At 52.3% G+C, this 11,315-nt stretch overlaps 1 protein-coding gene across 1 annotated transcript; it reads left to right on the plus strand.

Annotated features, from left to right (window-relative positions):
- The first annotated feature begins 1,643 nt into the window (after nt 1-1,643).
- On the plus strand, nt 1,644-9,799 carry NR2E3 (nuclear receptor subfamily 2 group E member 3). Its single transcript, XM_066277965.1, has 8 exons — nt 1,644-1,857; nt 2,354-2,480; nt 2,626-2,729; nt 2,817-3,050; nt 3,161-3,336; nt 4,104-4,350; nt 4,600-4,705; nt 6,689-9,799. The coding sequence occupies exons 1-8, from the start codon at nt 1,776-1,778 to the stop codon at nt 6,819-6,821; spliced, it is 1,209 nt and encodes a 402-aa protein (XP_066134062.1). The 5' UTR covers nt 1,644-1,775; the 3' UTR covers nt 6,822-9,799.
- Nucleotides 9,800-11,315: the final 1,516 nt, after the last annotated feature.

The following is an 11,315-nucleotide window of genomic DNA, read 5'->3' on the forward strand; positions in this document are numbered from 1 at the left end:
GGAGGAGGGGGTGAAAGGGTGAGGCCAGAGGCAGAGGAGGTCAGGTGAGCGGCTTCAGCCCAGTGGCCTCGACCTTCTGAGGCCCCAGAGAGCAGATTGCCCCGCAAAGTCTCTCAAGCTGACTTTCCAAATCCCCAATAGTGCTTCTCTGTCACAAGGAGTGTTAGTGCCACTTACAGAGGGCCCTGCGCACCCCCCCCCCATCTGTCCCCCTAACTCCATGATCCTCCCAGAAGCTTCATACTGTCCCCTCCTCTGGCTCTAAGTCTGAGCCAACTCCTGCCCTGGGCTCACCCCAGAGCTGAGCTCAGGTCTGCTGAGGAAGGGCGGTCCCCTCCAGACCAACAAGGGACATTCGGCTCCACCCTGGGCCTGGAGAGACATGGGGGAGGGGCAGTGGAACAGGGAAGAGAAAGGACTGACAGGACTGCCCCATGATTCTAGCAGTGACCCTGAGAGTAATAACTCATAACAACAGCACCCATCATTCCTGATGCTCTCACTAGGTACTAGACACTGAAGCACCTCGAGTACGATAGTCTTTAGTGTCCCTAACTCACTACAAAATGGGCTCCTTTGTCACCCCTTTTCACAGATGAGGAATCCGGAGCTCAAATGAGTTAAACCACTGGCTCAGGGACTTGTGGCTGGCCCAGGAGGAAGCAGGAGTGTGAACTTGTTCTGTCTCTGCTCCCTCCACCTCCCTCTGGGGTCTGGGCTTGGTGCCCTCAGAACCTTCAGTGAGCTCGTGCTGGGGAGACGGTCTGGGAACCAACGAGGGGCAGCCTGCTAGGGCTGTGAGGCCAAGTAGGGAAGACAGGGAGGCTGCCCAAGAGCCTGTGGCCAGGCTCGGGCTGTGTCCTCATCCCTCTCGTCCTGCAGGCCTTGCTCTCCAGGTGGGTAAGAGGAACACCTGCCCACTCCTCTTCTGCTGCCTTGCAGGCCTGAAGGCACCCCTCCACATTGTGCCCTGGGCCTCCAGGCCTCCCTGCCTCCAAGCCAGCCTCAGACCCCGACTGGGCTCATTCCCATGTGTGGTGGATGCTGCCTCTGTGCTGGGTTTCTGAAGAAAGCTAGCATTCCAGCGGGGCCGGGACCCTCAAATTTTGGGCCCCTAGCAGTCCCTTATCAAGGGGTCAGGGGAGAAGCACAGGGGCTTGAGGCTGTACCTGCCCAGGACCCACAGTGAGCACCACACACACACAGGGCTGCACGCTTATCCCAGCAGCTTACTGAGTACCTCAAAAAATGAAAGTCCTGGGGGAAGTGAAGCCTACCCTTCCCTTCAAGATTTAGCATTGGATGGCAAATAGCTTGAGCACTGGGTAGAGGGGCCCCAGGGACACTGGGCAGCCCCGGGGACTGATGTGGCAGCAGAGGACTGACGGCTGGGGGCACCTTGGTAATGCTGCAGGTGTGGCCAGTTGATCCCCTGCAAAGACAGTAAAGATTAAGAGGATCACAGGGACAAACCTCCCTGCGCCAGGCTCGCAGCTGTGGGGGACATTGGGATAGCTCCTGAGTCAGGCAGACAGAGGGGACGGGAGATAGGAGGACAGAGAGGAGAGAGAGACAAGGACAAAGGGAGATGGCCCGGGCCAGGGAAAGGCAGAAGTAAGGGATAGAAGAGAGACTGGCCCTAACCGTGGGCCAAAGTAGAAAAGCTGAGGTGGAGGCTGACTGGCTCCGTGTCCCAGGAAGCCTCCCCAGACAGGAAGGCAGAGGCTGCCCTGGGACTGGCCTGGACTTGGGCAGTGGCTCCCACAAGCTCCCATATGGCTGCAGGGGCACCCATGGCAGTGGCTGCCTCCAGGAAGGAGCCTCCAGGCAGATGGGGCCTGGGAGAGGAACAGGCAGGTAGGCTCTCTGGAAGGTGAGGTAAGGGCCCTGGGGAGGGAAGTGAGCGCCGTGGAAGGACCCAGAGCAGTTCAGGCCCAGCTCATTGTGGCCTGTGTCAGGGAAGCTGCCCGCCAGCGGGGACCCTAGAACTCCGGAGGGCGAGCAGAGCCACGACAGTACAGCTGAGCGGATAGGGAGGGAGGAAGAGGGAGCGCCTTAGTGTTTCCCAGCACATGTGCCGGTGGTGCTGTCAAGAATGTGGTGTGGGGTAAGGGAGGGCATGCAGGTGGGACGTGGAAGCCCAGAGTTGACCTTGTTGAGAATTGGCCATGCAGGGAGGTGATGGAGGCAGGGAGGTAAGCGGGCAGGAGCTCAGGAGCTGGGTGGTGCGGGGGTGGGAGCATGTATAATAGGGAGACAGTTTTCCAGGTGGAAGAGGGAGTGAGAGGTGGAGGGGTCCTTGGCAAGGTGGGAGGGTGCTGCCCTGTCCATCCCCGTTCCTCCCCTCCCCCAGGCGTGGGCACCTCGCTCCAGTGCCACGTGTGTGGTGACAGCAGCAGTGGGAAGCACTATGGCATCTACGCTTGCAATGGCTGCAGCGGCTTCTTCAAGAGGAGCGTGAGGCGGAGGCTCATCTACAGGTGCGGGAGGGCAGGCCCCAGAGAGCTCTGCCGGCCTACTGCCCTGAGGTCCCAGGGGAAGATGTGGCTAGGGTGGGCATGTGCAAGGCCCACCGAACAGCACTGGGGCAGGACACTGACACCCAGGGCTCCCCTCCACCTCCAGGTGTCAGGTTGGGGCAGGGATGTGCCCAGTAGACAAGGCCCACCGGAACCAGTGCCAGGCCTGCCGGCTGAAGAAGTGCTTACAGGCAGGCATGAACCAGGACGGTGAGTCGAGTAACCAACCAGGGAGACATGGCAGAAGAGGTGGGGGTGCACAGCGGGTGGGGTGTCCTGACCGCCCGGCCTCCCCAGCTGTTCAGAACGAGCGCCAGCCCCGCAGCACAGCCCAGGTGCGCCTGGACCACGTGCAGTCAGACTGGAAGCCCCCGCTGGAGCCACTGGGGGCTGCACCCAGCCCGCGGGGCCCCATACCGGCTTCTGCAGCCAGAGCCCTGGGGCCCGGGGCCCTCACTTCGCAGGGCCATCACCACTTCATGGCCAGCCTTCTCAAGGCGGAAGCCTGTGCTAAACTGGAGCCGGAGGACGGTAAGAGGGGGACTGCCTTGTTACCCCGCCCCCCCCACGGCCAAGCCCCTGAGTACTCCCGCCTCCTGCCGAAGAGCAGCCGCTGATGTCACAGCCTCCTCCTCCCACAGCTGATGAGAACATCGATGTCACCAGCAATGACCCTGAGTTCCCCTTGTCCCCATATCCCTCCTCCCCACCCTGTGGCCTGGACAGCATTTATGAGACCTCCGCTCGGCTGATCTTCATGGCTGTCAAGTGGGCCAAGAACCTGCCTGTGTTCTCCACCCTTCCCTTCCGGGATCAGGTACACCCACCAGGCAGCCCCCATGAGTCACCCGGGCTGGGCATGCGTCCGTCCTTGTGCAGGGGATGACCAGAGGTGCCGTGACTTGGGGATGGTGATGGCTGAGGACCCACGTGCCCCTGAGTCAGTGCTGGTCAGGGGATGTGGCTGGGGTGAGCACCAAGGGGACAGCCACAGCCAGGGACACACAGAGACCAAGGATTTGAAGGCAGTACCTACGGCCCCCAGGTGCTCTTCCCTCCTAAACAAAACATCAGCTACGACAGACGCTGTGTGCAGGGTGGTCTAGACCCCAGAAACAGCCTGAGCGGGCGGCTCTGAGCTCCCTAAGAGCACAAAGGCCTGTCACTTGAGGATTTGAGTGTCAGCCCTACCTCTTCAACTCTGGGATGCTCCCTGGGCTTCCCGCGGGCAAGCAGACTGACCCATCGTAATGACCCAGAAGAGAGGCACACTGAGGGCCCAGACCCTGAGCTAGGGCGTCTTCTGAGCACAAATTTCAGGTGCTTGTGGGGAGTGTTCCCACAGCTGTCCAACCTCCAATGGCTCTAGGCTTTCCTAAATGCTCCAGGTGTGGCTCTAGATGTAACCTGTGCAGCCGGGCCAGGTGGTGCCACGCCCCAGAGCTCTGGGCTCCTCTTGGCTGATGTCAGGAGGTCAGGAGAATATTTTGGGCACCCAGGACCAGCCCTTCTTCTCCCAAGGGACCAAGAGGGTGGCAGAGGTGCAGGCTGAGCCCGTCACACTCCCTTCCCCTCTGAGCACAGGTGATCCTGCTGGAAGAGGCCTGGAGTGAACTTTTCCTCCTTGGAGCCATACAGTGGTCTCTGCCACTGGACCACTGCCCACTGCTGGCCCCGCCTGAGGCCTTGGCTGCTGGCAGCTCCCAGGGCCAGCTGGCGCTGGCCAGTGTGGAGATGCGCTCCCTGCAGGAAACCATCTCCCAGTTCCGGGCATTGGCAGTGGACCCCACAGAGTTCGCCTGCATGAAGGCCCTGGTCCTCTTCAAACCAGGTAGCTGGGTCTGTCCAACTAGAGAAGTAGTCGGGAATGAAGAGTGGAAACTCCAGTGACTTCCCTCTGCCTCTTGCTCTCCCTCTATCACCCCACATATACCACGTGTGTGCAGGCTTCTTCCCTGGGTGTGGGGCAGGAGAAGAGGAGGGTGCAGGGCTGAGTGCACTCCTCCCTCCGTGAGGGTCCGGCCGGTGGACTGTGAGGGCGGGCAGGCTGGGCGGGGCTCACTGCTGCTTTCCCCTCCAGAGACACAGGGCCTGAAGGATCCTGAGCGTGTGGAAACCTTGCAGGACCAGTCCCAAGTGATGCTGAGCCAGCACATCAAGGCCCACCACCCCAGCCAGCCTGTGAGGTGACCCAAGCGCCAGCATCCCTGCCCATCATCCATCCATCCTTTCCCTTCTCCACCCCTTCCCACCTGTCTGGCTGCACCAATTAGGGCAGGGTCTCAACCAGCACATGTCCAGCATCTACTAGGCCAGGCCCGGGCATGGGAGCCAAAATGATGTGCATAAGACAAAGTAAGTGGCTGCCTCCCAGGGATGCCCATCACAGTGACCACACTGAAGACGAGAACTGACCTGGTCACGTCTCGAGGGGTGGTAGGGGATTGTATGGATCTGTAGGAAACAGACTTACGGGTTGGAGGAGCACAGCAGACTGAGCAGGGACTCTGGAGGCAGGGCTGGGCTTGGAAGGAAGGCTAGGGTCTAAAAGAAGAGATGCCATCATTGACGAAGGGAGAGAGAGGTAAGCTGGGATGTGTTCTGAGGACAAGAGCCCAGTTTGGAAGGCACGGCCAACTGTGGCTGGAGAAAGGTGGGCTGGGTTTGAGGGTTGGTAGCTGCAGGCTGAGAGTATGGGGCAGGAGCCAGTGCTCTAGAGCAGCCCAGCATGGCCCAGACCAGCAGATACAGTAGAGCATCCATAAGTTGGAGCATGTGACCTCCAGGAATCTATTGGCTGTTTCAGAACATGTTATCTCTTGGGGCTCCCAGCCATTCTCTCTGAAGAAGTAAATTAGCATGGACACCCGCAAATCACCTCTAACCTGACAAATGGTCCTCAGAAGAGGTAATTTCCCTTGAAGAAGAGTCAAAGTGTCCTGGGCAGTTGCCCTGTTGTGCAGAAAGGTTCCTGCTGCTTCTACATGTAGGAAGAATGCCATGCCAGGACTCAACATGGCAGCCTGAGAATGAGCATCAGATATAAGGCAGTAGATGCCCTCCTGGTCCAAGCTTCTATGGAATCAGCTTCTTACAGAAATGTTGAGGCGTACTGGCTTAGTATCACATTTCAAAAATTCTGATTAAGATTTCCTACATCACCTCCATGGCAGTTCTGTGCTAGCTGCAGGCAGGACCAAGTGTTAGTGATTCACGTTCTCTAAGCATTGACCACCCTGCTGTCCCCCAGGAGGAAACAAGATTTCCTTCTTTTTTAGCGCAAAATCCACACCGGCATGGAAATGAAGCTGCTCAGCAGCACCTGCCCTTGCTTTGTGTAACTTCCTCTGATAGCTAGATTTCTTTTTTAAAAAATACTGTTTGGGACCCACCAGTGGATTAATTCCTGAAGAGAGAAAAACAGTTTCTCTCCTTGACTTCATAGTTACTTCTCCCTGACCCTTCTCAGACCAGAGGCACAGAGGAGGAGCAGGCTTAAGGCCACTCAGTCACACTTGCAGGGGGGAGCCACCCTGGGGGTGGAAAGACAAGGCGGGGAGGCTTTCTACAGACCTCCACAACAGAAGCTGAGCATGCAGCAGCCTCACACTGGAGAGGCCTCATTGGCATTGGCATTGGCATTGGCACCAGCTGTCCAGCCTCCTACCCAAGGAGGGTCCAATACCCTCCCTCTGCCTCTTGGGTCTTCACCATCAACATTCTTTTCTTGGCAAATGGTTCTTATTGAAAATGACAATTACTTGTTTTCTGGACAAGTATCTCAGTCACGAAAACAATGATTTTACTTCATTGTCACAAATGGTTCCTCTGTCATCCTGGGTGGCTGACAGAGGGGAACGTATATTCTTTTCAAATACATATAGTATTAATTATCATAACTGTATAGAGTATTAAGATAAAGATCTTCTCACTTTGTAATCGTTATACACAATAAACTATTTTCATATTGGAGGGGGAGGGGCCCACAGGTCAGGGGTAGGTGGCAGCACCCCCTCCAGTGCATGGGGCTGTTCCTCCACATTTCCCCTTTCTCTCCTGGGCACCTCTCAGCTGCTCTCCGTCCCCTGCCACCTGTCCTAGGAGGGGCTGCCCCAGGCTTGTGCTTGGACATGGATGACAAGGCTGATGGTGTCCTCTTTCCCACTCAGGTTTGGGAAGCTGCTCCTGCTTCTCCCATCTTTAAGGTTTGTCACCTCAGAACGCATGGAGCTCCTCTTTTTCCGCAAGACCATTGGGAACACTCCAATGGAGAAGCTCCTCTGTGATATGTTCAAAAACTGACAAGAGGTAGAATAAGACAGGTGAGGCCACCTCAGGAAGCAATCAACTCAAGTTGAACACTCACCTGCCCCGAGATGCAGTAATTCTCCCCTGCCTGGCAGCACTGTCACCAGAATATAAAAATACTCATAGCAGCTTTATTCACAGTAGCCCAAACTGTATGTTAATGGTAGAGTGGATCAATTCCATGTAGGATGTCTTATGATGGAAAACAGCAATAAAAGAGAACGAGCCACCAATACATGACAACATAGGTACATTTCACAGAAAAGTTGAATAAGAATGAGGTACCGATTCTGCTTATCCAAAGTTCCAGAACAGGTGAGACAAACTGGTGGTGACAAAAGCCGGAATAATAAGCCCCTTGGGTGGAAGGTGGGGTAATTGGAAAGGGGCTCCGGGAGGCTTCTGTCACGTGAGAGATGGTCTTTATTTTGCATGGGGTATGAAGTGCCATTTGGCTTCCACTCCAAGTCAGAGTCAAGGAGTGACGAATTCAAGCCCCATAAAACATTTCCTGCAGGATCCAAAACACCCCAGCTTCCCTCCAGAGGGCCTCCCGCCATCCCTGGGCTTCTCTTGGGCTTCCTCTTCCTTACCCTTCCTTCCCCCTCCATCATCAAAGGTGAGCACCATCCACCTGAAATCAAGGTAGGTACAGGCACTTGTTGTAAAGGGGGATCTCCACCACTTCTTAATTGCATACAAAGGGTGAAGCTTAGACAAACCTCACATCCTTTTCAAAGACCCTGGAGACTGAGCAAATAATAATAATGTTAACATATTTCAAGTGCTTTATACACCAGGCAGTGAAGTGAGCACTGAATGTGTGTTGTTATTTAATCCTCAAATTAACTCTGGCTGTGGAGGGATCACTTGTTCCATTTATAAATGAAAAACTTGAGGCTTAGTGAGGACTTGGACCTTGCTGCGACTCTACTTAACCCTCTGCTCAGCTCTGGCACTGCCTCTTCCCCAAACCCCCTCCACCCTGGTCTCCACTGAGGAGGCTGTTGCATTTTCTGTCTTCAAAGAAGAAATGCTTGAAGTTTAGAAGGGAACGGTCATGTGAGAGATCTGTGAAATCCTGCCCTTCAGCCAGTGTGCTAATTCTCCCAGAGTTAGCCTGCTTTGATGGAAGAAGAAAGTTTCAGAATACTCTGTTTTGGGAATGACAAGAGCTCGGTTGGTGGCCAGAGAGGAAAGACCATGGCAAATGCTGTTCAGCACTAAGCCCTTCCCAACTAAACACTCGAACTGCTTGGGACTCTTCATCTTCTGAATGCATCCGACTGGCCTCAGTTATTTGGGTCACTGAAAGTCTATGCGATTATAGTACCCAATTCCTTATCAAAAGTTTTATCTATTAGGTTTGAAGACCTATTTATAGAAGGCCTGAGCAGAGGAACGTGGTTGAAACATGATCAGGTGTTCACATCTATCCTATAGCCTCACTTTTGAGAAGTCAGACTGCAAGGGCAAACCACTGAAGTTACACCCAGGTCATGCCCTGGGTGCTGAGCACAGCAGTTCTACATTGGGAGAAGCAGTTCTACATTGGGAGAGCGACTGTGATCTCCGGGAGAAAGTCATGGAGAACCAAAGGAGGTACATAAGCCTGGTTGTCTGAGGCCAACCTGGCATCCATACCACCACCTCCAACAGTCTTGTGCTCATTGCAGAGATCCCAAGAACTGCATTTCCCAGAGTCCCATCCCCTAAGAGTGGCTGAGAGATGGAGGGCACTCACCTGTGATTTGGGAGGTAAGCAGAAATCGTTCTTCTTCTTTGGAGGTGGTGCAGCTGGATGTGCTGGCAAACAGAGACTTCACAGGGGCCTGCTGTAGAGGTGTGGTGGCTTCCAGCCAAGCTCTTGAGAACGTGGGAGCTGAGTTCTGTGTTGGCTTTCTTGACCTCCTGTGGGGGAGCTTCTCTGGCTTTCATTTCCTCAGTTCTTCCCATGTTTATGTTAAGCTCCTCTAATTCCTACATTAAGTCCTTCTCACTTGAAACACACAGAGTGGCTTGTTTTCCCAACACAAAGTGGCTCTCAGTTGATCCCAGGATTTATTCAACCTTTTGCCAAATTGGCCCCACTGAAATTCGGATGGGTAGCCCCTCTTTCACTGCATCTAGAGCCCTTGCTAGAAGAGGGGATACCATGAAAGCTTTTTTTTTTTTTCCCCTCTCAATGCCAGAAACATCTTTGGTTGAGAAGTACACAGTTAGTCTTGTGGGCCTGCTTGGGCCTTCCTTTTCAGATGCAGTTTTCAGACTCCTGCAACACTTCTCCTCCTCCACCCTTAAGAGAGTAAAGGTAGAAAAGGCAGAAAAAAACCTCAAGAATGCCAAGAAACACCCTTCAAATTAATAAATATAGTGGAGCCCAGATACTATGGGTGACCAGGTGACTGTCTCCACCTGGTGGACGTGGCTGGTTTTCCCCACTGATGTGCAGGCTCTGCAGAGGCAGGGAGCTCTGTCCGCTTCCCCATGTGCCCCAAGCAGTACCTGCGGCCGCTCAGTGAGCATTTGTTGAAAAAATGGATAAATGGCAACATGGAATTGGGGACACACTCCTCAACTAGGCATCCATGATACCTGTGGGATTACAGATGTCACGTGTCTATCTCCTTTCATGGTCCTGTCCCTGGCTCTAAGACACTGTACTGCTACCCAATATAGGAGAAAGAACAAATCAAAATTTAAAAAAATCAAGGCTCTTCATAGCTTATTCCTCCTTACACCTCCATGATCTCCTCTTTATAACTGGAAAGGTTTGTTGTAAATTCAGTAATCACAGGGACAAGTTTTTTTGTTTGTTTGTTTTTTGTTGTTTTTTTCACAGGGACAAGTTTTAAAAATGGCACTTCTAGGTCTTATTTGACCAATTAAGGAAGTTTTTAAAAATTTCACTGTATCTTTATCATTTTGATGTAATTTAATGCAAAAAATGTAAATAAAAACTTTGAGCTTGACCTGTGGGGCGCAGTGGATAAAGCATCAACCTGGAAATGCTGAGGTTGCCGGTTCAAAACCCTGGCTTGCCTGGTCAAGGCACATATGGGAGTTGATGCTTCCTGCTCCTCCCCCTTCCTCCCTCCCTCCCTCTCTCTCTCCCCCCTCTCTAAAATGAATAAATTAAAAAAATAAATTAAAAAAAACTTAAAAAAAAAAAACAACAAATCAAAATTAAAAAAAATCAAGGCTTTTCATAGCTTATTCCTCCTTACACCTCCATGATCTCCTCTTTATAACTGGAAAGGTTTGTTGTAAATTCAGTAATCACAGGGACAAGTTTTTTTTGTTTTTTGTTGTTTTTTTCACAGGGACAAGTTTTAAAAATGGCACTTCTAGGTCTTATTTGACCAATTAAGGAAATTTTTAAAAATTTCACTGTATCTTTATCATTTTGATGTAATTTAATGCAAAAAATGTAAATAAAAACTTTGAGCCTGACCTGTGGTGGCGCAGTGGATAAAGCATCGACCTGGAAATGCTGAGGTCGCCGGTTCGAAACCCTGGGCTTGCCTGGTCAAGGCACATATGGCAGTTGATGCTTCCTGCTCCTCCCCCTTCTCTCTGTCTCTCTCTCTCTCTCTCTCCCCCTCCCTCCCTCTCTCCTTTCTAAAATGAATAAATAAAATAAAAATTAAAAAAAAAAAGTTTAAAAAAAAACTTTGAAAAGAAATGGTAAGGATAATCTTAAATTTAAAAACTGAATTATGGTGTTAGGGGGGCATTCACATGAACTTTTTTTCCATTTCACCTTTGATGTGGTTTGGTGCTGGGGACCCTGATCTCGCTCAGCAACCCCATCCAGTATCTGAGTACTGGCACCTCTTGTTTGTGCTGGGGCTCTAAGACTCAGCAAGACAGTGAGCTATGTTTCTTGCCTTGAGAAGCTTACAGCCAAGTTTTCTGATGCCATGAACACTGGGAGCTGTTGAGAAAACAAGACATCTAAGCCCATTCAAGGGGTAAAGACACTTCCAAGTAGAGCTGTGCTTTACTGTGAGACCTGAGTCAGCAGGAACTGTCCATGGAAGTCCACCAGGGAAGAGAGCAAACTAACATCCAGGAAGGGCAAACGACTTTCCCACAGGCATGCAACAATGGGGCAGAATGCAAGTTAGGTTTGATTCTCGGGCCCTCTTATTAGTAGCTGCTGCTGCTGCTGCTGCTGCTTCATGGCCTTTTAGGTGAGGATCCTACAAGTAGACTTCCCTCCTTCCTGCCCAGTTGGCCCTAAACTGATTAAATGAAGTCTTGACAGCTAGTAGCTGCCATCCACGACAGAAAACAGCTGAATCTCATTCTACGCAAATGCAGTAAGTTCCAGTAACTACTACATCTGCACTTTGTCAGTTGTGGGCTCAGTACTTTTCCTTAAAAAAAAAAAAAAGTTTAACGAAAATCATTGTTTCTTGAGATCAGGTTGCAATGAGTTGGGGTGGGAGCTGGGATGGTCAGAAAACAAACCACACATACTGC

The sequence above is a fragment of the Saccopteryx bilineata genome, chromosome 4, assembly GCF_036850765.1.
Source record: "Saccopteryx bilineata isolate mSacBil1 chromosome 4, mSacBil1_pri_phased_curated, whole genome shotgun sequence".
NCBI lineage: Eukaryota > Metazoa > Chordata > Mammalia > Chiroptera > Emballonuridae > Saccopteryx > Saccopteryx bilineata.